This window comes from Planococcus citri, chromosome 4 (assembly GCF_950023065.1).
Source record: "Planococcus citri chromosome 4, ihPlaCitr1.1, whole genome shotgun sequence".
Lineage (NCBI taxonomy): Eukaryota > Metazoa > Arthropoda > Insecta > Hemiptera > Pseudococcidae > Planococcus > Planococcus citri.
In genome coordinates, this window is record NC_088680.1 from 1,215,443 (window position 1) to 1,242,980 (window position 27,538).

General features: G+C 35.6%; 2 protein-coding genes across 6 annotated transcripts; both read right to left on the reverse strand.

The window, feature by feature from the left end:
• Positions 1-15,568: 15,568 nt before the first annotated feature.
• On the reverse strand, positions 15,569-23,313 carry LOC135843230 (polypeptide N-acetylgalactosaminyltransferase 3-like). 4 transcript variants are annotated; one of them, XM_065361041.1, is made up of 14 exons: positions 22,206-23,313; positions 21,911-22,096; positions 21,557-21,815; positions 20,791-20,980; positions 20,584-20,702; positions 20,326-20,506; positions 19,993-20,162; positions 19,678-19,845; positions 19,402-19,597; positions 19,087-19,204; positions 18,770-18,950; positions 16,414-16,556; positions 16,011-16,292; positions 15,569-15,713 (listed from the first exon to the last, which is right to left on the reverse strand). In XM_065361041.1, the coding sequence occupies exons 4-14, from the start codon at positions 20,919-20,921 to the stop codon at positions 15,582-15,584; spliced, it is 1,821 nt and encodes a 606-aa protein (XP_065217113.1). In that variant the 5' UTR covers positions 20,922-20,980; positions 21,557-21,815; positions 21,911-22,096; positions 22,206-23,313; the 3' UTR covers positions 15,569-15,581. The 4 variants fall into 4 exon arrangements, with proteins under 4 accessions (XP_065217113.1, XP_065217112.1, XP_065217115.1 ...); XM_065361040.1 differs by having other exon boundaries at positions 21,911-23,313; XM_065361043.1 differs by lacking the exon at positions 21,557-21,815 and having other exon boundaries at positions 21,932-23,313.
• A 54-nt stretch (positions 23,314-23,367) lies between these two features.
• Positions 23,368-27,538, reverse strand: LOC135843234 (UDP-glycosyltransferase UGT4-like). 2 transcript variants are annotated; one of them, XM_065361051.1, is made up of 6 exons: positions 27,356-27,538; positions 26,743-27,108; positions 25,969-26,582; positions 25,654-25,870; positions 25,347-25,563; positions 23,368-23,661 (listed from the first exon to the last, which is right to left on the reverse strand). In XM_065361051.1, exons 2-6 carry the CDS (start codon positions 26,999-27,001, stop codon positions 23,376-23,378), a joined length of 1,593 nt encoding a protein of 530 aa, XP_065217123.1. In that variant the 5' UTR covers positions 27,002-27,108; positions 27,356-27,538; the 3' UTR covers positions 23,368-23,375. The 2 variants fall into 2 exon arrangements, with proteins under 2 accessions (XP_065217123.1, XP_065217122.1); XM_065361050.1 differs by having other exon boundaries at positions 26,743-27,538.

Genomic DNA, 27,538 nt, shown 5'->3' on the forward strand with positions numbered 1-27,538 from the left:
AGTGCAAAATCCAGGAGTTTGACCAATTTGTGAATTACAGAAAAAGTGAAAAAATAACATTTTCAATGAAGGTAGGTAAACTAGCAGCATTTCGAAAAGATATTAGGACATTTTTTAGACCCTTCCAGAGCGATTTGAAATTTTTGGAGAAATTTGAAAACTCGCTGGAAACATTAAAAGTTTCTGATTACAGATTTTGAGATTTCAAATTTTGAGATTCCCAATTTTGAAATTTTGAATTTTGAGATTTCGTTTTGAGATCTCAGATTTTGAGATCTCAGACTTTCTGATTCCAGAATTTGAAATTTCTGATTTTCTGATTTCAGATTTTAAGATTTTAGATTTTTTGAGATTTAAGGTTTTGAGATCTCAGATTTTAAAATTTCAGATGGCTGATTCCTGATTTCAGATTTCAGATTTTGAAATTTCAGATGGTTGATTCCTGATTTCAGATTTCCAAATTTTGAGATTTCAGATTGTGAGATCTAAGATTTTGAAATTTCAGATGGCTGATTCCTGATTTTAGATTTTGAGATTTCAGACTTTCTGATTTCAGAATTTGAAATTTCAGATTTTGAGATCTTAGATTTTGAGATTTAAGGTTTTGAGATCTCAGATTTTAAAATTTTAGATGGCTGATTCCTGATTTCAGATTCCCAAATTTTGAGATTTCAGATTTTGAGATCTCAGATTTTGAAATTTCAGATTTTAGATAGCTGGTTTCTAATTTCAGAATTTCTGATTTGTGATTTTGAGGTTTCAGACTTTCTGATTTCAGAATTTGAAATTTTAGAATTTCAGATTTCAGATTTTAGATGGCTGGTTTCTAATTTCAGAATTTCTGATTTCTGATTTTGAGGTTTCAGACTTTCTGATTTCAGAATTTGAACTTTCAGATTTTGAGATCTTAAATTTTGAGATTTCAGATTTTGAGATTTAAGGTTTTGAGATCTCAGATTTTAAAATTTTAGATGGCTGATTCCTGATTTTACATTTTGAGATTTTGAGATTTCAGATTTCAAGATCTCAGATTTTGATATCTCATATTTTGAAATTTCAGATGGCTGATTCCTGATTTCAGATTTCCAGATTTTGAAATTTCAGATTTTAAGATTTCAGATTTTAGATGGCTAGTTTCTAATTTCAGATTTTCTGATTTCAGATTTCAGATTTTCTGATTTCAGATTTTGAGATCTTAGTTTTGAAGTTTCAGATTTTGAGATTTCAGATTTCACATTTTGAGAGATTTTCAAATTTCAGATGGCTGGTTTCTAATTTCAGAACTTCTGATTTGTGATTTTGAGGTTTCAGACTTTCTGATTTCAGAATTTGAACTTTCAGATTTTGAGATCTTAGATTTTCAGATTTCAGATTTTGAGATCTCAGATTTTAAAATTACAGAGGGCTGATTCCTGATTTTACATTTTGAGATTTTGAGATTTCAGATTTTAAGATCTCAGATTTTGAGATCACAGATTTTGAAATTTCAGATGGCAGATTCCTGATTTCAGATTTCCAGATTTTGAAATTTCAGATTTTAAGATTTCAGATTTTGAGATTTCACATTTCACATTTTGAGAGATTTTCAGATTTCAGATGGCTGGTTTCTGATTTCTAATTTCGTTGTTCTGGTTTCTGATTTGGCACCCTTCCTGAGCTTAACATTTTTCTAATTGAATTTCAACTGAAAATGAACGTCTTCACCGAGTTTGGTTGAAATCCTCCAACATTTATTTTTTCGCGAGCTACTTTAACAGACACACCGAACGATATCTTGTCGAAAAAAACCACCCGTTATAAACCTTCTTTGAACATTTGTTTTGTTTGTTTTTTTACTTTTTCTAGAACTTACAAACGTTTTGGCCATTCCCGAGCGATTTGAAATTTCTGGAGAAAAGTAAAACATTGCTGAAGGGGGCCAGAAAGGCCCAAAGCTATGTAGTACTTGAATGCTGGTGTTGAATTAAAGAAATATTCATCTTGGTTCATTCTGCTCGAGAAAAAAATAAATTTTAAAAAGTTTAAAAATTGCCTTTGAAACGACTTTTTTTTAATTCTGAATATTTTTAAAAATTCGTCAAGAAATCAAAGATGAAATTTAGCGCTTAACATTTTGGTTATCTACCGATGTTTTAGAACATGTTCTTTCCAACTATAGCTTGGTTTCGTTCGGATCGAAAAATGTGAGCTCAAAACGTTTCCTTGTGTTAGCTGCAATTTATGGAGCTGGAACTTGAATAAGTGGTCTGGTGATGAGCTGATCTACATAATATCACCCGAGTAAAATTTTCCAAATAATTTCTCAATATAATACTCGTACATAGGGATAGGCTGGTAGCCGCAGCCTACTTAGGTAGTAAATTGGAGAAGAGATCGCGATAGCAGGGCGAAATGAAGGCAAGACGTAGGTTATCTCTGTGAAAAAGAAGCATTGGCTGGAGCATTTGTTAATAAAAATTTCGAACGTGATCCAATTTAAAGCTTATTGACACGATAATATAGTTTATGTTGTATGTATAATACGCGTACTTGCGTAGGAATAGGAATTACGACGAGTAATAATAATAAGCGGTATAGCATGAGCTATCATAATAATAAAATCAGCGAACGAACGAGCGAGTGAGCGAGCCAGCAAACGAGAGTGAGCGAGATGGGGTACTCGTAAGAAGAATGATCTAGCATAGTTTAAGCAGGCCGCGGAGCAGTGCCATGGCCAGGGCAGAGCGATTTTGATAGTACACGTTTGATTTCGAATCATCTACTTAGTTGTTTCATCGATAAGACGACTACGCGCAGACTTATAACTTACCTTATGTTGGCCATTTGCAATAACAATACTTAGTATTACATACATACAAAAGTATGAGTATATGTGCCTATGGTAAATGCATAATGGCATATACTACAGTATAGGTAAGGTACATACGAGGAGTAGGTATATACCATAGGTCTACCTAATCAGAAGGAGTACCTATGCACAAATCGAGAGTGAGTCGAGGTACCTCTACCCATGTATTAAACATTTTTCGTCCGAGTATTATTTGCGAGAAGCTTGTTAAGACCAGTGTCTCGAAATGCGGTCGGAATATAATTACGAAAAGCTTATAATCAATCGCAGCATCTACCTATAATTTGTAACAAGAATCACTTGGTATATACGAACAAGAGCACGCCGCGCCGCCACCACCGCCGCCACCGCCGCTGCCGCCAATACAGACACGGGTTGCAAAGATCTCATTAGATATTTCATAACACCATAGACCAGCGGATACGTATCTACTCGTAGCCTACTAGTACTACCTAACGTGGTGTGCAATAAAGAAGCGTGGCACTTTTATTTATTGGTTCACTGATCGATGGTTTTGCATGAATGCCGATAAAGCTTCATTAGCCAATCGCTGGCCTACTTTTTAGCTGAACTATTTTGACGAAATAGTGTACGTAAATAGTGTGATAAAGCCATCGAAATCTCGTTTATATTAAAATGACGCTCGAGTGTCAATTTAAAGAATAACATATTGTACTCGTACCTACACCTAGGCTAATTGCCCGTGCTGTTTGTGTCCGCGTGCGACGTACGCACGCCGCGTCGACGTCGTCGCCGTGCACCTATTCTACTACGAGTATAGTATACCTATACTGCCCACACTCTTCGCAGAGCCCATAAAATACTCGGATGTTTAATGTTTATGTACCAGAGTGAGAGAGAGAGACAGAGAGAGAGATACAGATACCACCTAGACGTGATGCATACTTGGGCTTACATTGTCCATCTCATGGTTCTTACAAACGACTGCACGAGAGTACTCATTAATTACTTATGTATTGTACCAGCAACGTGTCGTTGACAAAGCTATCTTTGAATAATTCCAAATGTAATGATACGACCAAGATGAATAGCTTTTTTCTCATATTACTTAGTTGGTAGCATCGGATTATAATTTGGACAAAAAAAAAGATTTTTGAAATGAACATTAGGTTACAAGGTAATCCAAACTTTTCGAAGCAGGAAACTCAGTTTTCACAAAATTTAAGATGCAAAAGTTCATTTTTGAATTTTTTGCGAATTTTCGAAAATTTTAAATTTTAAAAAAGCTGTTTAAAGAGGCACTTCAAACTTTTTTATGGAATATAAATTTTTTGAGCAAGGTGAATTATCTAACTCGAATAATTTATCTGTAATAATTTCAATTCCTATATATCAACAAGTAGATAGTAGTTTTGGGTGACTCTAGATCCTCCGGTGATTTTTTAAATTTTCTCTAGAAATTTCAAATCGTTTTGGAAAAGCCAAAAATGAACTTTAGAATCTGCAACGATAAACATTAATTTGTCTTTTATCGAGTTATTTCCATTCCTTGAAAACCAAATTTCATCATTTTCAGCCACTCTGCAGCCTCTGGCGAGATTTACGTCGTCTTCCCTTTCAGAACTACACAAAGTCGAATAAAGGGTCGTTTTCGACTAATTCGAGGTTTCCGAGTTCGAATCTGGTGTCCATTTGTGTCGAAGAATACTGCTTCAGCGGGAAATTACGATTATTTTGCAAAATACGAGTCCGATCGCAAAACGAAGGTCATATTCGGAATCAGCTACCTCAAATTAGCCAGAATCCATCTTTGAAAAAATCAAAATTCCACAACTTTTTTCGGGTCATTTTTCATTTGAAAAAAGGGCGTTTCCGAGAGAATGGTGCACTCTGGTGAAAATCTAACACCGTAAATGAATTCGGCGTCCGAAAAAACCCCCTAGCCCAATTTTCAGCTCGATTCACGACTAAAAGTTTTTTTGCCCAAAAAAATGCATGAACTAACCCCTTTGCATTTTTTGGATTTTTTTGAATTTCAAAAAAATCGAGTAAAGGGTGGTTTTTGACTAATTCGAGCAAGCCGAGTGCGAATCTGATGCCAATTTTTGTCTATAGACGCTGCTTCAATGAGAAATTGCGAATATTTCGCTGAATGCGAGTCCGATGGCAAAACAAACGCCATTTTTGAATTCAGCGTGCTTAAATTGTCAGAAAACGACATTAAAATCGCAAAATTTGACAACTTTTTTTCGGGTCATTTTTTATTTGAAAAAAGGGGGTTTCCGAGAGAATGAAAAGCTCTGGTGGAAATCTGACACTGGAAATGAATTCGCCGTCCCAAAAAACCCCCCGAACCAGATTCTCAGCTCGATTGGCGACAAAAAGTTTTTTTTCTCGAAAAAATGTATGAACATACCCCTTGGCATTTTTTGAATTTTTTTAAATTTCAAAAAAATCGAGTAAAGGGTCGTTTTTGACTAATTCGAGGTCACCGAGTACGAATCTGCTGTCAGATTTGAGCGATCGCCTCTTCTTTATACGAAACGAGCACTTATCTCGCGATCTAAACATCCTGCATCAATTTTGACGTTATATTCGAAATCAGCCACCCCAAATTACTCAGAAAACGTGATTAAAAAAGCGAAATTTTACAACTTTTTTCAGGTCATTTTTGAGTTCAAAGAAAGACCGTTTCCGAAGGAATTGGGCACTCTGGTGAAAATCTGACTCCGGAAATGAATTCACCGTCCCAAAAAACCTCTCATAGCCCAATTTTCAGCTCGATTGGCGACAAAAAGTTTTTTTTTCCAAAAAAATGTATGAACGTACCCCTTTGCATTTTTTGGATTTTTTTTTTATTTAAAAAAAAAATCGAGTAAAGGGTCGTTTTCGACTAATTTGAGGTTGCCAATTTCGAATCTGATGTCCATTTGTGTCGAGGGACGCTGCTTTAGTGAGAAATTGCGATCATTTCGCTGAATAGCAGTCCGATTGCAAAACGAACACCATTTTTGGATTCAGCGATCTCGTAATAGTCAGAAAACGACTTTAAAATTGTGAATTTTGACAACTTTTTTCTACCTCATTTTCAGTCCAAAAAATAGCGAATTTTCAGTAGAAGGAAGCGTCATGGCAACAATCTGACGTCGGGAATGAATTCGCCGTCCCAAAAAACCCCCGTAGCTCAATTTTCAACTCGATTGGAGACAAAAAGTTTTTTGCCCAAAAAATGCATGAACTAACCCCTTTGCATTTTTTGGATTTTTTTGAATTTCAAAAAAGTCGAGTAAAGGGTCGTTTCCGACTAACTTGAAGTCGCCGAATCCGAATCTGGTGTTCACTTGTGTCGTGAGACGCTGCTTCAGCGAGAAATTGCAACTCCCTAGCCCAGATTTTGGATTTGATTCGCGACCGACATTTTTTTTTCTCCAAGAAACACATTCACGAAACGTACGATGCACTTTGCCATTATGGTGATTTTCTCTATTTTCAGAAAAAAATTGAACAAAAGGTGTTTTTTGACTGATTTGGGATCTTCTTAATCCCTCATTGATGAAAAACCGATATTTCGTGAAAACTACAATTTTTTTGAATATGTCAAATTTGGTTTCATTTTTCACGTCATTATGCTCCTACTCAGCAAGTTCGAATTATTCGAAAATTTTTTTGAAAATTTGCATTTTTGGCTAAGAAGATTTGACCAAGATCAATCAACAGTTGCGAAATGTGGTTTGATGTTTTCGATATTCGGTAAAGAGCAATTCCATTGCCTATTTTCAAAGAAAAGGTAGCCACTTAAAACTTCAAAAACACTCTCCATATTTTTGCTGGAAAGATAATATTGTCTCTTTTTTTTAGAGGAACGAGTGTTTGAAAAATTTCTAAGATATCCAAAAATTAATCAGGTAATCAATGTTGCCCGAAACTGGAAAGCGTAAAAGATGACACGATATGATCATATACGAGTATGCCCATTTGCCCATATGTGACCTCACCGCAGCTCTCAGGGATACATACGCAGAAGATTTTTTTACTGGTTCATCTCAAGACGTAGGTACATCTCCATCTCCTTCTCCTTCTCAATGCATCCATATACATGTATAGCAGAAAAAGTGAAAAGGGTGTGTGCTTTAGGTGTGCGTGTATGTTGTGATTTTCTTTACGCGTGCATAGATACGTGTGCGAGTGCGCGTCCAGTCCACGCTCAGAATAAATCATCCACGCTCACGGCAATCACGATTTAAAAGATTTTCAGAAGATGCTACTAGACTACATAAATACAGGATAACAACATTCTCAATTCTTATATATACGTATTATGGGTACTTTTATGCACGCCGCAATGTAATTCCGTAGCCTAAGGTACAGAATGTAGAGTTAGCACACCCAGTTTTTTTTTTTTTTTTTTTTTTTGTAAACTGGTTTCGTATTTACTTTTATTTAACTGGAGCGATGCGATTAGGGAACGTTAATATTATTTATTAGATGTACCGGAGTTGATGCCTCGCGCATTTTTTTCCATCTTCACTAAGTTTAAAAAGTTTCACAAGTAGTTCAGTAAGTGTAATCATATGAAAATGAATAAGCACCTACCGAAGCACAACTACCAATCTACGAGTCCTCCAACAGTGAAATGAGTATAACGAAATGAAATAGATCAGCAGTGTGCGGTTGAAAGGTTTATTTTTATGTGTAAGTGTACCTAGTATTCGTAGATGCGCTAGGTATCGATAAATACAGATGATATAGAAAAGAGGATAAAAGAAATTCCCATCTATTTTTTAGACAAATGGGTGATTTTTTAAATAGACAGTGGATTTTAATCAAACGCAACACTTTTTACAGAGTTTTGAGATTTTACTGGAGAAAAATTCAACTGGGCTGGAGGCTTCGGATCAACTTGAAAGTAGTCGATATCCATTGGGCGAGTCGTCTTTCGAATACAAACTGATCTTTAGATCATTATTTTAAGGTTTACTCATTTTGTATGAAATTTGGTACATTAATAGGATTGGGCCTACCAACTGAGATAATTTTCTAAAATCCTCCAAAAATCACAAAATCAATTTCAGCAACTCAAAATTTGGTTGTGAGGAATGAATGACTTGATCTTTCCGTGAGTTGAATTGTCATCTTTAATCAAAGTTAATGGGGAGGCAGAGATTCCTTTGCCAGATCAACAATGAACCATTTCGAGCTGACAGTTTCCAATTTGAATTAAACTAAGCTAAATCAAGAGATCATGTCCTAAACCTCCCACAACCAACATTTTACGTGTCAAAGTTGATTTTTGGATTTTTGCTATCTTCAAGAAAACACCTCTCCCGGTCCTTCAAAAATTTTGGGTTTGCGGAACAAAGCCCCTCTTCCACCCAAATGTTGAAACTTGCTTATAAGGTTCTGTATTTTTTTTCTTGTTTTTGCCAATCTTTCTCAAGTCAAAAAATGTTAATTTTTGGAACAGTTGACAAAAAAAAAGTCAATTTTTGGAAAAATAGCCAAGAAGTGTACATTTTTGGCACAATTTCCGAAAAGTGCCCATTTTTGGTAAAACTGTCAAACAGTCATGTTCTTGCCAAAATTGCCCCAAAAAATACTGTTTTTGCCAAAATTGTCAAAAAATCCCATTTTTGTCAAAATTGTCTGAGAGTGTCAATTTTTGGCGAATTGACGAAAAATTGTAGTGAATTTTCGTCAAAATTCTCAGGAAGTAGTTTTGTGAAACGAATAATACTTGGCTCAGACACTCTTACGTAGTATATAGTTATATAGGTACAGGTAGGTACTTGATCGGTAAAATTTCAAGCATCAAATTTACAACGAACCGAACGAAAAGCGTGGTTAGTTACAAAGAAATAAGAAAGTACCCAGTAGGCATTAGCTGTATCGAGTCGATGGTAACATTGGTAACACGTGACGCTGCTTAAACGGCACCAAAGGGTAATACGTCTTGTAAAATGTGCCAATTAAAATATCTAGTTAGAAATTTTTTCAGATAACAACCAACGATAACGAAGCACGCAGAAGAATCGAATTCCTCATCGTAGTAATAAAAGAACCGATGTGATGCGCTGCAAGGTGGTGGAGGTGGCAGAGGAGGAGGAGGAGAAGAAGAATCGTTTATCGAAGACGTCGTCGAATAAAAATTGACAAGCTGAAGATACGAGTACAGTACGGCGTGAACGAGATCGTACGTTGAAATTTCTGCTACACATCTAGGCGGCAGAGGAGAGGCACATGGAAAAATGGCGCAATAGCTCGAACCTACGATTCAGTAGATCTGCTATTAGGTACAAGTACGTTAGGCGATCATGCTAGTTCATCTAAACGTATAAGGATGCTGAGGTAGGTAGAGGTACACGACGTACACATCTCTACGAGCTATATGCCTTATGCCAGCGTGAAGACCCACACGCCAGCGCACGTATATCTCGCGACTCGAATCTAGAAATGCCCTAGCTCCAGCTCGAATGATGTTCAGCAACGATGGGCGATGTTGAATGACGGTGGCTACCCAAAATAAACTACTCGTACCTAAGAGAGGTAAGCTTTTTAGCTCGAAGGCCCGCAACTATGGCGAACCGCGGTATACCTACATATATTTTTATATATATGTATTTATTACCTATATCGTTATTTAAGTTACCGCTTAAGGATGGTCGAGCAGCGAGCAGCGAGCACACGAGATCGAACCCATAACACACATACTCGACTGGAGTCGACTCGAGTACTCACTCTACGAGTACATATACAGCTAGGGCTAGTTCGTGCTGCAAACGTTAACGTTCAGACGATGTCACGAAATGTATCAAAAAATTTTTTTTAATCTGGGTGTGTCTGTTAACTTCCTGTTAAAATCTCATCACTACAGTTACGTCTGGCGCGCGGTACTTACTTTCACACTGATCTAGTTACTCAAGGTCCGTAATCTTGTTCTTGCCCATTCCCAACTAGTTGACCACCTTAGGAGCAGAGACGATTTTACATGAACCAGAAAGCTTCCCGTAGATGTGAATCTGATTCTGTACAGTGTACACTTTTACACAAACACATACACTCGTAAGAGCCGCGCATATAACGCTACCCGTAGGTAAAGTACCGAGCACCATGTTACACATTATACGTATCGCAGCTAATATCTCGCTACACACATATCTGCCTCTGCTTATATGTAGCTTACCACTTGGTCAGCATCGTGTGTACTGTATACGTCTTCGTTCAAAGTACGTATCTTTATATGTATGGTATCCAAGTTGTATGTACGCAAATTCACTCGAATATCTACACTCGATCCGTAGGACGTTTAACGTAAGACATACCACTTCATAACGCAAAGGCGAGCGAGCAGTGCTTGCAAATAAAACTGAAATTATACCAACAAGGAAGACATTGGCACACATCTATATCATCTCTACACCTAAGTACGTATATCTAACTATATTATCTATTTCTACGAGTATAAGGCGCTACTTTTGAAAACTCGCGCACTCGTGCCTACATCCGCTGTCTTGAGATAAATTACGTACCTATGCCTACAATAAATCGTCGTGCTTTCACTGCGCGCGGTATCCTCTGCACGTTCACATTCATCTAATAAGCCTATAATCGAAATAGGAACCTGCGTATGTACCAGTTCCGATGGGCAATCTGACCCAAAAGTTGTACGCAATTCTCGCAACTTTTCACTAGAAAGGGATATCAAAGGGAATCCGTTTCGTTGGCAAATTCCGAGCTGAAAAATCGATCACAATGCACAAAATAATATAATAATGACCACCCCCCTCCCTCCCTCCCTCCCTCCCTCCCTCTGACCACACTCGTCGATCCTCTGAAGTAACTGTTCTCTTAAAGAGGACATCGTAAGGAACATTTTAAAGTCAACTTTTAGAAATCATCAAATTATCAGCACCTATGTAATTTGCCAGAAATTACCAAATTATTTACCAAAAATTGTCAGTCAATTCACCGGAAACCAGCAGTAAGTAATTTTTCAAAAATTATTAAAATACTAAAAGAAATTTTTTTTTGGTTCCCCGACACACAATGTGCCAGGGGTTTTTTCAAATAAACACATTTATTTACATCTTAAATCTATGACTAAATCTAAACAAAATGTATTATCTTAATTTATCCCTAATCCTAGATCTATGATGCGGGGGAGGGGGAGGGGGGAAAGATGGGTTGTCCACCACGACCCAATCACCCTACCAGGCTTTGTTATTCACACATGCCCATCAGGTAGAGTGAGTCCCCCAACCCGTCTCGGGAAAAAGGATTTTAGGGAGGAGAATTTGGTACCTGGGGGGGGGCAACAAGCGTCGGTCTCCCCTTTGCAGTACACGAGTTTTGGATATAGAGGGACATATATGCGAGGAGGCCGATGCATTTGCTAAGGGCTTCACACCAGCCTCTCACATTGGACTTGAAGAGTACAATACTAGATATGACTAATTATTATAGGCTGAAAAATTTAGGAAAATAGGTATGATTAGTTAACTTGGTCTACTTTGCAAGTATGTATAGCATTATAATACAAAAAAGAAATTATAATACAGGAAAGAAACCCACACTAAATTAATTTAAGCTTATGGTTTTGAGAAGAATATATTTAGGGCATACATAGGTTTTGAAAAATCTTAACTATCGTTATTTTATAGCTTGAGGTATTGCATTTTAATGAGTTATTTACAGGGCTCCTACTGGTCGATGTTTTTGGTTGATAGATCAGGATTGAAGCTATTACTCCTTCTGGGATGCATACTCTGACAGTAACTGGGTAGTCCCTGAAGCATTCGATGATGGATTGTCTCACTGTTGGCCACTCCAGTTTATCCAGACCACACCCTAGTCTTGGTACTGCTATCTTTTTGATCTTGAGTTGGTCGCATTTGGCAGCAAGTGCTTTCATCATTGTTACAAAATCCTTGATTGACGGCTTATCATTGTACTATTCTTTGGTGATGGCATAAAGGATGTAATTTCCACCTTTTTTGAGCTCAAATACTTCACCAACCTTAGCACCCCTTGACCTCAGAGTGTCCTGGTTGCCAAAGGCTTGTTTGAACAGGAGTGTAATGCCCTTGTACATCCTGAAGTCTCGGCTGACACAATAAGGCTTTTGATGTATTGAGGGTTGCATATCGGTTTGCCTGAACTTTATCAGTTTGGTGGGCATTCTCATCAGTGAGTATCAAAATTTCATATTTTGAGCAATTTTTACAAGGTGTTTTTGAAATTTATAGCTTTTATTTAGTTTTTTCTTCAAATTTAAACGCTGTTAAACCCTGTAATGGAAAAAGATCCTCTCTTCGTCTAGTTTTAAAGAAGTTGACAAAACGTCTTTGAACCTCGACAAAGAGCGGATCTTCTTCATCACAGGATTTAACAGTGTTTAAAACTGAAGGAAAAACTAAATAAAAGCTATAAATTTCAAAAACACCTTGTGAAAATTGCTCAAAATATGAAATTTTGATACTCACTGATAAGAATGCCCACCAAACCGATAAAGTTCAGGCAACCCGATATGCAACGGGCAATACGTCAAAAGACCTATGGGCCAGGGAAAACTGTGAGTATTGTCTAAACAGATCATCCTCCAATTCCTCCAGGGTGAAGATCCCATTTGATTTGGTCTCTATCTTTCCCCAGTTGGAGTGTTGGATTTTCTTTTCTAGTTCCTTGTCAGCTTGTTTGAGAACTTTCTCCACCCTAGCCGGGGTTATTTGGCCCAACTATAGGTAATCGCTAGAGCTCGGATTTTTATGATTTGTCATATTTTCATTCTTTGCAGAAGATCGCGCATATCCTATGGATTTATGTGAATCATACAATTCTGAGTAAAATGAGCCCAACTTGTTAGCCCATATTTTGCATAATTTGGGTATAAATGCATATAAATGCATATTTCAGACATTTTAAGCGCATATTCGTCATATTTTGGCCATTTTTTCCATTTTTCAGTTATATTTTGGAAATTTTGGACAAAAAATTGGTAGTATTTTTCATTAAAAATTGAAAAAGTGGGAAAAAAATTGAAAAAAACCTTTTTTTAATCGATTTACAGTTAACCTAAAATTGATTATTCAAAGTCAAATTGAAGACTTTAAACTCCTTTTTTTTGAATTTCTTAATTTTCTAGCCTTCTCTTCACATTTGAAATGAAAAATCCTTTCTATAGTTAGATACCCATATTGATGTTGCATAAAAGTGCATATTTTGATGAATAAGGACATATTTTGTCATAATTTGATCAAAATAAATGCATATTTTATGCGCATAAAATGATTTCGTAAGCGCATAAAAATCCGAGCTCTAGTAATCGCTGTATGGCAGTAGACAACCCATAGTGGCTGTCCCAACTGGGCGGTAAAATCTTTCTTTTATCCCTCATCTTAGTACAAGGTACTGCATTGTGGGTTGGTATACATGATGTGAAAATATCAGAGAGTAGGGATGGCCCAGTTCACCGTCAGTGATCAACTGATCCCTCGCCTTATCAACTATGTTACATGCCACATTTTGGTTCTCAATATCAGCAAAGTGTTTACCAAGGATTGATTGTGGACTAATAGGATTCTCCAACCTCAGTTCTCGTGTAAGTTACCAGTATCGGAAAAAATCTTGAAAATTTTGGAGGCCAGCCCCCCTTCCCACAAAAAACTTATCGATGTCAATAACCAGAACCTCGTCAAAAAAAAGATTCCATTAGCCTCCATACAATATTGGTCTCGAGTATAAAACTCTTCAAGTTGGAAAAGATCAAGAGTACCTAGCTTTAGGAACAGAAAAATTTTTTATTGGAACAAAATCAGCAAAAAAATACAAAAAAATGCCCCACATAATTAATTTTGGCCAGCAAAACTAATTTTTAACTACCTCTACCTATAGATCCTAAGTTTATCATCACTTTTTTGATGTTTTATGAAAATGAAGCAAAAAACAGACAACCCTTCTTTCCCTTTCCACAAGGAAATCTAAGAGCAAACTGGCCATAAAATTTATATTTAAAGGCTCAAATCCAAAATGAAACCTTCCCCTCTCTCCTCACATGGATCGTCTCGAAAAAGGAATGAAATAAACTTCAAATTCACCGATAAAAAAAATTAAAGAAGAAAAATGCAATCGTTTTCAGGGTAAATGGAGGGGGTTTCTGGCTACATTTTTACGCAAAATTCACCTTCGATGTCATTCTAGTGCCTGCTCCGTCAACAGCGGTGACACTGTCATCTAAATTTCATAAATTTTCTAGAAAAAAAAGTGATTGTTGTCGATGCATAAGTCTTTTGGGTCATAGAATTCAAATTTCACGTTAGTTTTGTTCCAAGATCATTTCATGATGTATATGTATAGGTACCAAATTATATGTAGTGAATTTCACTTTGACTTTTCTTATGGCAATTTTGCGAAATTTGGGAAATTCAAAAATCCACCGAAGACTCAAAAATTACTCGAAGTCAATACCAATAGACTTTAGAGGTTGAGAGTTGAGCGTAAATTATTCTTCAACCTTCTAGCAACCTCCATAATCAAATTTTTACTTTTTCGTGGGGGAAATTTGAGTTTTTAAAAATTTCCAAAAAATCTAAATGTAAATTTTTGGTATTGAGATGAGGGTTGGAATTGTATTTTTGGATGCTTTCTCAAGTTTTCTGTGCCTGCTGTAAAAATTTTTCGTATACAAAATGTGTTCGAAATAATTGATTCAAATTTCATAACATCAGTCTTTTCAAACTCCAAAAAAAAATGCAATTTTGCCTTGAGATTCAGTTGATATGCAACCCATCAGTTTTGTAGAGCATAGTCTCCCAAGATTTGATCAATATTTTTTTTTTCAAAAAAGGAACAATTTCGAAAAAATTGACTACTATTGGAAGGTAGCTTACCTTCGAAATTAAAATTTTTCAGCTTGTCTGTCGAGTAATTTTGAGTACCTATTGCGTAGAAATGTGGAATTATTCATCAAGTACTTGTAGGTAAGCAGGCAATGTTTCCATAGTATTGCTCTCTTTCTGTTAGTTTCTAGTAGATTAATCTAATTTAGCCTATTTATCTGCAGGCATTCTTAACACAATACGATCGAATTGCCAGCTGCGACTATCAACTCACGGATGTGTAGGTAAATGTACAAGGTGAATGGTACAGCACATACTTACTTATATGCATATTTTTATTACGATCTGGTTGCGCACAACACGTACCATGCGATAGGTTTAGATACTGCTGCGTACGCGTTTGTGCATCGTGATCGAGATGATTTACCTACTTTTTACTTTACTTTTTTTTCACCTACTGCAAAATAAAAACTTGTGGAAATAATGAGAAAGATCTTGAAATTCCTTCGATACCATTTAAGAAAATTTTCACTCGGTTTTGCCGGGTGGCAACAATTAATTTTTTTCAATCAGTATTTTTTTTTAATTTTAAAATTTTTTTCATCTAAGTATATTAAAAAAGATATTGGTGATGATATGAATATATATCTCAGGATGAGACAATTCGTACTTTTTTACTTTCAACGATGAAGTAAGATTTTGTGGGAGGAAAAGTACTTATAGATAATGATGAAACGATCAAAATAAAGAGAGAAAAATTAAAAGAAATATCTCCTTGCACTTTTTAATCGCGATGCTGCGTCAATACCTAATTAATCACAGTAACGTATCGATTTTGTCATTTATTTTTACCATCACGTCGCTTCGCTCATCGTTGCATATACCACAACATAGGTTTAGGAGTGTTACAGATAAGTAGACGAGCAAAACGAGTTTATATTTTATTTCCAAGGTATTAATTGCAAGTTCCATTTTTGGTTTACGTTTCTTGTACAGTTACTTAAAATTAAATAACGTTCGTTTGGAGCAACTTCAACGCATAGATTTGTAGATTGGTGTTTGATGAAGAGTTCCTGGAAAAAAGAAAAAAAATGAGATGAATAATTTATAGGGAATTCCAAAGATGAGCCTACATCAACATAACCTTAATGAGGATGAATTTTCATCGTCATCAACATTATTAGTTGGTGATGCGAGCCACCACTAGCCAATCAAGTTGAAGATTATGTCATTGAAATAAACTTTCATCTTCATTCTCAACATACATACTAGGTACAGTAACAGTACATCTTTATTTACTGATTGATACTCGTACACCTATAGAGATCCACTTATGTGATACTTAATTAAAAACTTCATGTTACACTTACGTCAACATTATAAATCCATTTTTGTTTATTCGAATTGGTACAAGCGGAGAAAAATACTTTTAGCTTATCAGCATTTGCCTCTCTTACAACGTCCAAACAAACAGATTCATCGGTAGCAATACTGACTGAATTATTTTGCGACTCGTAACGAGCCAAAACAAACATTTGAAAGAGATCCAGATTTGACGAACATTCGCTAACTGAGGCCACTCCTGTAGGTTGATTATGAAAGCTTTTGCCAGTTGGTTTTTCCAAACATAAACCAGACACAGAATGACGAATCTGGTATGAAATTATGTACATTCAGTCATTCATTTATTAATTTGATTACTATACTATTCGACCAATACAAAGTTTGGAATAATTTATTTTCCTAATAATAGATACCTGTTTAGAAATTTACCTTTCCAAATATTCTATTTTTCATGGGCATGAAACGTTGATTCCACACATTTTCCAAATACCATTCAAAATTGTTGCATTGCATTTTTCTTCTGAGTTCTTTTCTCTCTCGAACATCTAGCTCATTTTTTATCAATTTTGTCTCTGCAAATATTAAAAATGCATTTTAGTAAATACCTCTAAATTAGAGTGGCTTCTATTTACGTATGTAAAATATTTTTCGTTCGCTTCTCTACCCCCACCCCCCCACCCCCGTTGGTTTGTATGGAGAATGTTTTTTGAAAATTTTAGCCCTACCGCTTCAAAATGAGTTGTGCTAACATGAAAAAAAATTTAATTTTAAATTTAAAATCAAACTAAAGTAGGCACCTATCTAAAAATATATTCCTGTATCAGAAACCTCTCCCAATCCAAACGAATTTCAACATATGTAATTGTATGGAGTCTCCAAATAAGACAAAAAAAATGAAGAAATAATTAAATACTGAAAGGTTGAAAATTTTCAACTCAGAAAATACAAATTAAACATTCAGATTTTGTCTATTTCCATGGAAAATTCAAAATTTCATTAAATTGCGGTATTCGGCTGAAATATAAACCTTCAAAATCATTTTGAAGTCTCCAGTGGATTTTTGTGTTTTCCAGTTTTGAAAAAATTGCTACGAATAGAGTCAACATAAAATTCTATACCTATAATCTGGCATATCTATGCTGTCATCATTTTTTTTTAAATGTTGAATTTCGGATTAGAATCCCTTTCATTCTTCCAAAAATTCAACCAAGGAGCCAAATGAACGTTAAATTTGAATTTTAACGACTCAAAGGACCCATATTTTGACATCATCATAATTTTTTTTTAAATTTTGAAATGGAGCACGATCTCTAGTTCTCCAAAAAATAATCTAGGAGTGAAACTAACTTGAAATTTGAATTCTACGCCTCAAAAAACGTATAAATCGACACCTAACACGATTTTTTCAAATTTGTGTGGTGGCATTGCCCCCACTTCTGGGAGAGCTGGAACTGAAATAACATAAAAATTGAATTCTGCTTTTGTGTTGTAGAATTCGAATTTAACGTCCGGTTTTCTTCTAGATTATTCTTTATGGAGAGGTCTTGGACTTGATTTCAGATTTTTTGAAAAAATAACGATGGTATCGAATGGTTTCTCCATTCAATTCTTCTTGTTTCGAAGACTTTTGAAAATTTTGAAAATTCCACATTTCTAAGTACGTAATCTCTTTTTCAAGAAACAACGTCCTTCGATCGCCGAAACGGTGTTAGTGCTCATGTAGGATTGACCGCCTCTCTCCCCTCATTTGGGAAAAAAAATGAAAAATTGAAGGTTGTAATAGTACATTACATTACTAGATTAATAATGTGGGTGATTATGAACTCGTGCAAAGTTACTGCGCGAGTCGAAGACGAGCGCTGTAACTTTGCACGAGTTCATAATCACACACTTTATTAATCGCGTAATGTAAGGTGCTTTACATAATAAACACTCGTAACCTCACCATTTTACACTTCTGTTGTTTAGATGCAAAAAATGTGCGTCTATGAGTGACCAAACTTCACCGGTTAAATTTGTTAAATTATGTCCAAACGTAACACGTACGTAATGGCGAGTTTCGTGGCGTTGCCACATAACACTAGGGATATAATACGCTCATTATGTACGTGTTTGACCCGACATTAGGTCGCTCATAATGACGTACATTTTGCATCTAGCGACAGAGGTGTAATGATGAGATTACGAGTGTGTATTACGTAAAAACTTTTTTAGAAGTTTTGATTTCTGATCAGAATCGCTCTAAAATAAGTTACTCAATCTTTTTTTCAAGAAAAGACCTCTCTCAGCCCCTTAAAAAAATGTTTGGAACTTTCAAATAAAGAAAATAAAGTTCCATTTTTTGAAGCCCCCCCCTCCCAGAAAAAAAAACAAACAAATCGTCAAAACTCAATTTCAATGCAAACTAATGAAATAAGTTGCCTACCTTGAAAATTTAAGGGGCAGATACTCTTTCAATAACATGAATCATGCTGATTTTTTAACTTATGAGACAATTTAAAGTTGAAGAAAATTAAATCAATTAATTTTTTTGTCCACCATCAAGATTGGAAAGCTGTGATTTACATATAAAATTTGATATTTTCTGATAACAATCATCTTGAAAAATTTCTTTCAAAAAATAATCAGAATGTATTTTTTTAAAATTTAATTTCTTTTTTTTTGAAAAATCATTTGCTTTTTTAATTTTTAAAATTTACAATTGGGCTATTATTCCTTCTTCGCTAGTTTTTAAAATTTTCATGAACATTTTTCAAAGGGATAGGTACAAATGTTGATAATTTACCAGGATGAAATTTCAAATAGAATTCGCCCCAGTCATCCATCCAAACGAGTGCTACTCGGATTAAATTTGAATACAAAACTTTTGAAACACCTCCTGGAAATACGTATGGAGAAGATTTTCGAAAAATGTGACCAACATGTGAACATGGCACAATATCAATACTGCCTCCACATTGCCAAATCTGAAACAAATTTTTAAATTATGTAGTAAGCTTCACAAAGTCTCAAATAAGTATGCTATATAAACATATTTGAATGTATTTATTATAGATGAAATATAAAGTAACCTGAACTAGTGTCCCTCCTTCATTTACCTACCCGAAAAGATAATTCTAAATTTTCCCCGCCCCAGATCTCCATCTGGTCGTCGTAAGCGCCTATTTCGAAAAAATATTCTTTATTAATAGCAAATAGTCCACCGGCCATTACTGGAGTTCTGTAAAAAAATTACTACCTACATTAGGATTTTATCTTTGTGAATTGTGAATATCTATTTGGGTGTTTTTTTATAAAGTCACACTACTCAGAACAAAAATTTTCCTTCCACTTTCTTCATCTATTTTATCCGAAAGTAGGGATGAATTTTTGAATCAACCAGAACCGATTTTCATTAAAAAATTTTATTTTACTTACTTGAACGGCTGCACAGGATTATCCATGTGTCTATCTGTAGCGTACCAACGAAAATGAAGATCCCAGTTAAATGCACCCAAATGTTTTTCAAAACTTCTAATATAAGCGAATGTCTCATCGCTTATTATGTCGATGACAGGACAAGCGACTCTTGTTTTATTTGATGAAACGTGATGAACTAAGCTTTCCAACCAACCTATATTTCAGATATACAACAAATTTACAATTTTATACCCAATAATTTTTCACACTTTTAATCGAAAAGCTTTCGCTTACCAACTGTGCATTCGCAATGGGCATCCAAAAACACCAAAATACTTCCTTTTGCTTGACGTGCTCCCAGCAATCTCGAACGGATCAGACCTTTTCTTTCATTGGAATGGATCACATAGGTGACGGTGGAGAGTTTGGAAACATAATCGTCCAGAGGTTGTTTCAAAAAATCTAAACATAAAAATGGAACCCATTGAATTCTCAATAATTCGCCAAAAACCTAAATTTGAGTAGATATAGGTGCCAAGTACCAATCGAATAATGTTTTTAATAAAATTGTTAATAAAACAACAGGCCATTGACCCATTGACATCTAACCTCTGTTACTTGCATCGTCTACCAAGATGATTTCTTTCAACAAATGCCTCGGCGAACGATTTATCACGCTGGTAACAGTCCTTAGTAAGGTGGACCAAGCCTCGTTGTAAAATACAATTATTACAGAAACGGTTTCATCTGGCTTTATTTCATACACGTTTTTCAAGCACCTGAAAAACCGCAACAAAAAAATAAATAGATGAGATGAAGCAACAGAAATTCTACGATGAATAGGTATGGTAGGTACTAAGAGCACTCTATGGCTCACTGAATCATAAAGATAAAATTAATTTTGTGGTTGGAAAATTAACTGTTGAAAAATTTTAAACTCACTTTTTCTTTCGAACATCCGGAAGTGATCTATTGAGCGGAATTCTATCGCTGGCCATCAGATTAAATCTATTAATGCGGAAAAGTTGGCGCATTCGAGCGGATAAATACGATGGTATTATCACAGCTCGCCCATTTTCGCCTTCTTTCGGTTTAGGATCGAACTTATTTGTATTGAGAAATTCTATGCAAAATTATTCGAATTATGAAAATTGCTTGTAGAGCCTGTAGTTGATATTTTATTAGAAAAAGTTATTTTACCATCTGTTAGATTGGTTGACTGAAGCCCATCACCGTCATTTTCTCCTAAATAATGCCCTACTATGACGTGAATATCCTTCAATGAGGAGTGCTGGTTTCGCAAATGATTTTTGTATTGACTGTAAAAATCAAATGAATAGAAAAAAAAATTCAAATGAAAATTGACAAGATGCTGCAATCTGCAGTTTTGTGAAACTCCAACTCTACCTAGAATTTGGTATTTCGTGAAAATGTTGCCAAATTGTATCCAGCGTTATAAAGGAAAATACAAAAAGCAGCAGGGACAATAAAATGCATAATTTCCGACGGAATTTCCGGTGCAATGAGACTAAGCACATTCCTAATTTAAATATGAGTTTTTTCTAAATGTTACATCACAGCCAATAGAAAACATGATCTGAAAAAAAACATGAATTAATCAATAAGTAAGCAGATACCAAAATTTCTATAACAATTACGCTAATGTTAGCCTCATCATCGCTTCAAAAGTACAAAGGAATTCTTTTTATCTAGAAACTTGTCCACTCCAACTCGGCTGAAACTGACCCACTGAATTCAGAACCAAGTTTTCAGTTATCGACGTTGATTTTTCGATTATTTGAAAATTTTATTCGAATTTTATGGCCTGTGAAAAATTTGCAATGAATTCTTGAAACTTGGCTTTTTGAAAACTTTGAAGATATTGCTGTCCAACTTTCAACAATTTGACAAAAACTGAGATGAATTCTACCAAGTACACTATTATGTCAGACATTCAAATACTTAAAAATTAAATAGGTAGGTATACCTACCTATTTAATCTGGCTTTACCAAATTCGGGATAATTTTTTGCAATTTAGAAGAAATTTATTTTGAGTGTCTCTCTCTACTCGTAGATTCATGACGAACCACTTTTTTCAGGAAAATAGCTTCATCATTAACGAGACTAAAATAATAAGATTATTGTTTGTATGTACTAGGAAAATCTACTCACTGAAAATGAAAATGAAAACTATACGTGGATAATCCACTCCATTGCTGCATTACTTAATATCGATAATTCCGCATCTTTGTTCACAACTGAGATTTCTTTATCACAAATCGACCTTGTGTTCACGAGCACAAACTTTTTTCACAAACCATGACGAAACAGTAACACTGGTCGACGTAGATAACTTATATATTTGGACATTATGTATTTAAACGAAAAATTTCAAAAACTCGATCGACTTATGAGTAAAATTTCCTCCAACCTGCACCATAGACCAAGATGCACTGTTTTACTCGAAAGAAGCTTGGCGAGGCAGACAGCATATCTGCTGATAATGGTTAGTATGGGTACGAGTACCTTGAAAATATAGTATGGTACCTGGTACCCCGCCATTCGTCATCTGGTTCCGTTGTAACCGGTTCCAAATAAATACAAGCACGAGGCAAGCTGTATGATCGAAGACGTCATTGACTCGGCACTCGGATGAGTGGGCAGACGAAGACATTTACCGGTGTACATCTTGACAATTCGTAGGTACTCGTACTTGTTGTTATGCAATGTCAGAAAACATTTGTTAACAATTTTTACTTTTACAGACGAATTTCATTGTAATGCGTATCTAAAAAGTAAATCTCATCAGCCTGAGTTTTACCTGCTTCTTCGTCTTATCTATGTACATTTCCTTTACACCTCTTCTTCAGGTAAAAATAGGCATCGAATTCTAAACTCGAGCATAAAAGAACCAAAACAGCGTGAAAAATTGAAAAGAATTACCGACCAGTATCTTTTAGTGGACAGAAATAAAAGAAAAAAAACAAATAAAAGCGAAAAAAAAAACATTTTGGCTACAAAATGAATAGATTTTTTTGTTACAGGTACTTGACTCATCTTTGTTATGACCAGAGCTGATTGCGGAGTGGTTTATTATCAAAGCGGTTACGCTCGAGAGTGAAGAAGCCACCAACATAGCATGTTGTCCAGTAACAGAGGTCACAAGTGTTCAGTTGCTGGAGTTAGAATATTACGTAAAAAAAAAATTGTTGGGAAAATGGGCCAAATTCGATTTGGCCAAAATCCACCAAAAATCAGAAAATGGGGTTCTGCATTTGAAATTTGACCTGCTGGTATATTCTTGACTAAATTCAATTTATTATTTTTTCACATTCTTGTAAGTACATGATTTGGAAGTGAAAAAAATTCAAAATTTTTTTCGAATAGGTTCTCAACATTACAGAACAATTTTCAGTTTTTTTTTTTGAATTTGTAACGAGAAAAGAAATCAAAAATTTTCAAAAGGATATTTTCGTGCAATTTTTTGAAAGTTTTGGGCCCAAAAAATATTTTTTCGGATGCACAGACTTCGAAATCGTGTCGAAAAGAAGATTAAAATTTTATAATATCAGCCCCTATCACATTTCTTGACTATTTTCGGACAATTTTGCTAATATTATGGGCCAAAAATTACCCCAGGGACCCTTTAATGTTTGACGCTTGATTTATAAACACATTTTTTAGGGGTGAAATTGGCCAAACATCAATAAACTTTTAAAACACTTCTGAACCCTGCGAGTCCCGTAATTTTGAGATTGGGCCACTACAAAAAAAAAGGAGCTTTCTTACTAAAAAAAAATTGGGTCAAATCTGTTTTTGCACATTCGTGCGAGGTTCCATTATTGGACTACCTAGCGTTGTAAAACGTTGTGGCACGCTTTTCATTCATATCGCTGGATAATTAATTATAATTAATGCATACCTAGGTCTGCTAGTTCCTATACTAATTGTACAACATTATAAGCATCAAGCATTCAATGAACTGGTTTTATCAATGCTCTTTTATTTTTTTGGTCTCGAATAACGAGAAGATTAATTTACAAGAAAATCTTATAATTTTTTTCAGAAAATAGTACACTAAAACAATAGAAATTAATACGGATAGGATCACGTCAAGTAATAAATACTGATACCAGTGAAGCTCCTTTGCTGCAGATTTTAAGTGAGGAGCTCCTCTGTGTCGAATTACGTACTCAGTCCAATAAACAGCTAAATCTAAAGGCTGGATGGGACGATCTTTGAATATTATTGATTGCTCTTTGGCTTTTTCACGATACCTGCGAGTTAGAAAAATTAATAAATTAGTGCAGGATAGCTCATACTTTGAAATTTCGACCCCCCCCCCCCTCCAAGAAGTGGCCTTATTTGAGAGATTCTGTAAACCTGGTGACTTCTGGTGAATCATGGTGACTGATTCACCAGGAGTCACCTGAATTCACCAGAACGTTGAAAAGTCATATCTCATACCCTGGTGACTTTTTGATGAAAGGAGTGGCATTATTTAAGCGATTTTGTAAACGTGGTGACTTCTGATGAATCAGTCACCAAGATTCACTAGATGTCACCATAATTCACCAGAACGTTGAAAAGTCATATTTCATACCCTGGTGACTTTTTGGTAAAAGGAGTAGCCTTATGTGGGCGATCTTGTAAACCTGGTGGCTCCTGGTGAATCAGTCACCAAGATTCACCAGAATTCACCAGAACGTTGAAAAGTCATATTTCATATCCGGGAGATTTTTTGGTGAAAGATCCACCAAGAAGTGGCCGTATTTTACCCATTTTGAAATCCTGGTTACTTCTGGTGAATCTTGGTGACTGATTCATCAGAAGTCACCAGAATTCACTGGAATTCACCAGAATGTTGAAAAGTCATATTTCATACCCTGGTGACTTTTTGGTGAAAGATGTGGCCTCACTTGAGCGATTTTCTAAACCTGGTGACTTCTGGTGAATCTTGGTGACTGATTCACCAGAAGTCACCAGAATTCACCAGAATGTTGAAAAGTCATATTCCATCCATACTCTGGTAACTTTTTGGTGATAGCTCCACCAAGAAGTGGCTCTATTTCAACGTTCTGGTGAATTCTGGTGACTTCTGGTGAATCAGTCACCAAGATTCACCCAAAGTCACCAGGTTATCAAAATCGCTAAAATAGAGCCACTTCTTGGTGGAGCTATCACCAAAAAGTCACAAGAGTATGGAATATGACTTTTCAACATTCTGGTGACTTCTGGTGAATCAGTCACCAAGATTCGCCAGAAGTCACCAGGTTTTCAAAATTTCTCAAATAAGGCCACTTCTTGGTGGATCTGTCACCAAAAAGTCACCAGGGTATGGAATATGACTTTTCAACATTCTGGTGAATTCTGGTGACTCTTGGTGAATCACGTCACCAAGATTCACCAGAAGTCACCAGGTTTTCAAAATCGCTAAAATAAGGCCACTTCTTTAACCAAAAAGTAGCATGGGTATGAAATATGATTTTTCAACGTTCTGGTGAATTCTGGTAACTGCTGTTAAATCACCCTGGATATCGGATTTTATGAGCAAAATTTACATTCATTTTACTATCCCTCGAGTTTTAAACGAAATTGTGCCAGAAGAAGCAACCCCATCTGGAAAAAATGAAAAAAATTGTTTTTTCTGCGTTAGAATTTTTCTTAGTGTAATTCATTTTTAAGAAGTCTCCTTCCCCCCTCCATCGGTCAACTAAGTAATTTTTGTCCCCTTGGGATGGAGCTCCACAATGGTGGAACATACCAAGAATAATAGAATAAATTGAAGTCTATGAAATCTTTTTTTGAAAATTTCTAAATAATTTTCAACTTGAATTCTTGACTTATGAAAATGTTGATGAAAACGTATTCAGTTCTGAACATAGATCCGAATATTTTAAGACACTTAGTTCGAAAAATTGTAAATAAGCGCCTATACTTATAGGTAAGTGTAGATATGTACTTTGGCTCCGTCAATAACTGATTGATATTGGCGATGAGATCTTCCAAACTGGATTCCGCATTTGATTGTATGCCTATTCCTAGCTCTTCGATTATTTTAGCATTATGATACTGATCTGTGAAAAATGGTAAGCATAAAATAGGAACACCTCCGTTTATAGTCTCCACTATGCTGTGGTAGCCTCCATGACTGATGAAAAGTTTACATTTCGGATGTCCTGGGGGAAAAAATCAACATCACATTAATTTTTTTCGATTTTATCCTGTTTGGTGGTCTTTTAATCAAGTTGTAGCTGTCTCGAACTCACTCAATAAGTCAGCTTGAGGTAGCCATTGTTTGACCAGAAAATTGTCCGGCGTCTTGGATAATAGTGTAGGATCCCACTTCCATAGTATTCGGTATGGTAGTTTTTCCAAAATCTGAATAAATTTAGCACTGAGATGGCTTATTGATTTCGGATCTATCAATGTACCTAAACTAATGAACACGAATCCATCTGCCTCAACGATGAAATCTTCAATGTCCTTATGACGAAACAAACAAAAAATGAATCAAAAAATTGACGTGGAAATTCACAAAAAAACGAATGCTAAATATGTACCTAAATGAAACAATAATTTACCTTGGGTAAATTTTTCTCCGAAGGAATATGAATCCCAGCAACCTCAACCACGTTTGGTAAATACGGCCGAACGTAGCCAGCAGAAAAATGAGATTCGACCAATATCAGCGACAAGTTTTTGGTAACTTGCTCAATATTGGGCATAGGTAATATTCCAATGCGTTCATCGTCGCTTGTAGCCGACTTCATCAGCAATTCAATTTGATTCTGGTACATCGACAATGAGACAATATTGTAATATAAAATGGTAAAGCATCCGAATACGGTGTTGATGAAACGTTGCATAAAATTCATACGATCGGAGTACGGTAAATATAAATGAGGAACGTGCGAAAAGCTCCAAGGATTCTTCAAGATCCAATTATAAACAGGTTGCAGCGGTTGAAAGCTTATACCGATGATGGGAGCATTGAATCGAGCACCGAGGGCGAAAAATGTATCGAAATGATAAACCTCGGCCATGATCAAATCGAATTTTTCGCCGTTATTTTCTCGTAGTAAATTGCGCGTATGCGGTTCGTTGGCCATATCTATGCTGAAATTTTGCACGATCGAGTGCAAGTAAACGTAATTCTCGAGGCGAGTTTGTTTTTTGAGGGTATCCGCGGGCATATCTACAAAATATAATATAGAAACACAATGAGCTGCATTTTTCCACAATATGAATTTACATTTTTCTTATAGCTGAGTTGTAATGATACGAGTATAATAATTCGTAAATACGATGAAGGCAGGCATTAAGATATATGTTAGGTGGTATAAATTGAAACTTACTCTTCATTTCAAAATCCGGCCCGACTTGTAAGTGATGATAATTGGCAACGAGATGATCTGGAGGAAAATAGCTAACCACGGTGACATTGTGTCCTCGACGGGCCAGCGCGACAAACAAAGGCTCGAAAGGCTTAAAATGGCTGCGACCTTTCGTGGGCAAATGTACCAATATTTTTGCCCCGTCTGATAAACGATCGCCGTTGAAAATAATCAAGAACTGAAGAAGCGTGTATAAAAATATCTCTCCGGATGGTCGCATTTTGCCCAACTAAACTGACGTGATTTTTATGCGCAAAACGTATGGAAATTGTAACTTTTGTGCGTAACGATATGCCAAAGAGCAAACTCGGAAACGTCTGCAGGCCCCTATGAATGTGTCTTAGGAATATTTAGAAACGGATCATTGTGCATAAAACCATCAGCACGATACGATGTAATGATGCAATTGAGATAAGATATGCAAAGTTTAATAAGAATGTTTCTAAATTAGAAATTAAATATGAACCTAGTTAAGTAGTTATGGTACGTTGAAATACCTATGAATATTTATTCTTTGTTGAATTAATTAGGTATAAATCAATATTTTATTAGTCTAAAATAAAAAAATACGTACCAAGAGTATTCTACGAGTGCCTATATATACACAGAACTAGGCCTACCTACATGTAATTTCACTAATCGTCTTTCTTTTTTTTTTTACCAAATTCATTGGAATGCCACCAAAAATGTCACGCAAACTATTGAACAACGATAGGAAGACTGTAATATGTAGCTCTAATCTAATTATTTATTACAC

What these genes read in the sequence shown, in the direction of transcription:
- LOC135843230 (XM_065361041.1), bottom strand. Translation starts at nt 20,921, where the DNA reads ATGTGCTTAGTCTCATTGCACCGGAAATTCCGTCGGAAATTATGCATT. An exon ending in ATTTAGAATTATCTTTTCGG is followed by an intron (nt 18,951 to 19,086) that starts GTAGGTAAATGA and finishes AATTTGTTTCAG; the next exon opens with ATTTGGCAATGTGGAGGCAG. An exon ending in CTATTTGAAATTTCATCCTG is followed by an intron (nt 16,557 to 18,769) that starts GTAAATTATCAA and finishes TAATATTTGCAG; the next exon opens with AGACAAAATTGATAAAAAAT.
- LOC135843234 (XM_065361051.1), bottom strand. Translation starts at nt 27,001, where the DNA reads ATGCGACCATCCGGAGAGATATTTTTATACACGCTTCTTCAGTTCTTG. An exon ending in ACCTCAAGCTGACTTATTGA is followed by an intron (nt 25,564 to 25,653) that starts GTGAGTTCGAGA and finishes TTTTTCCCCCAG; the next exon opens with GACATCCGAAATGTAAACTT. An exon ending in CAGTTATTGACGGAGCCAAA is followed by an intron (nt 23,662 to 25,346) that starts GTACATATCTAC and finishes TCTAACTCGCAG; the next exon opens with GTATCGTGAAAAAGCCAAAG.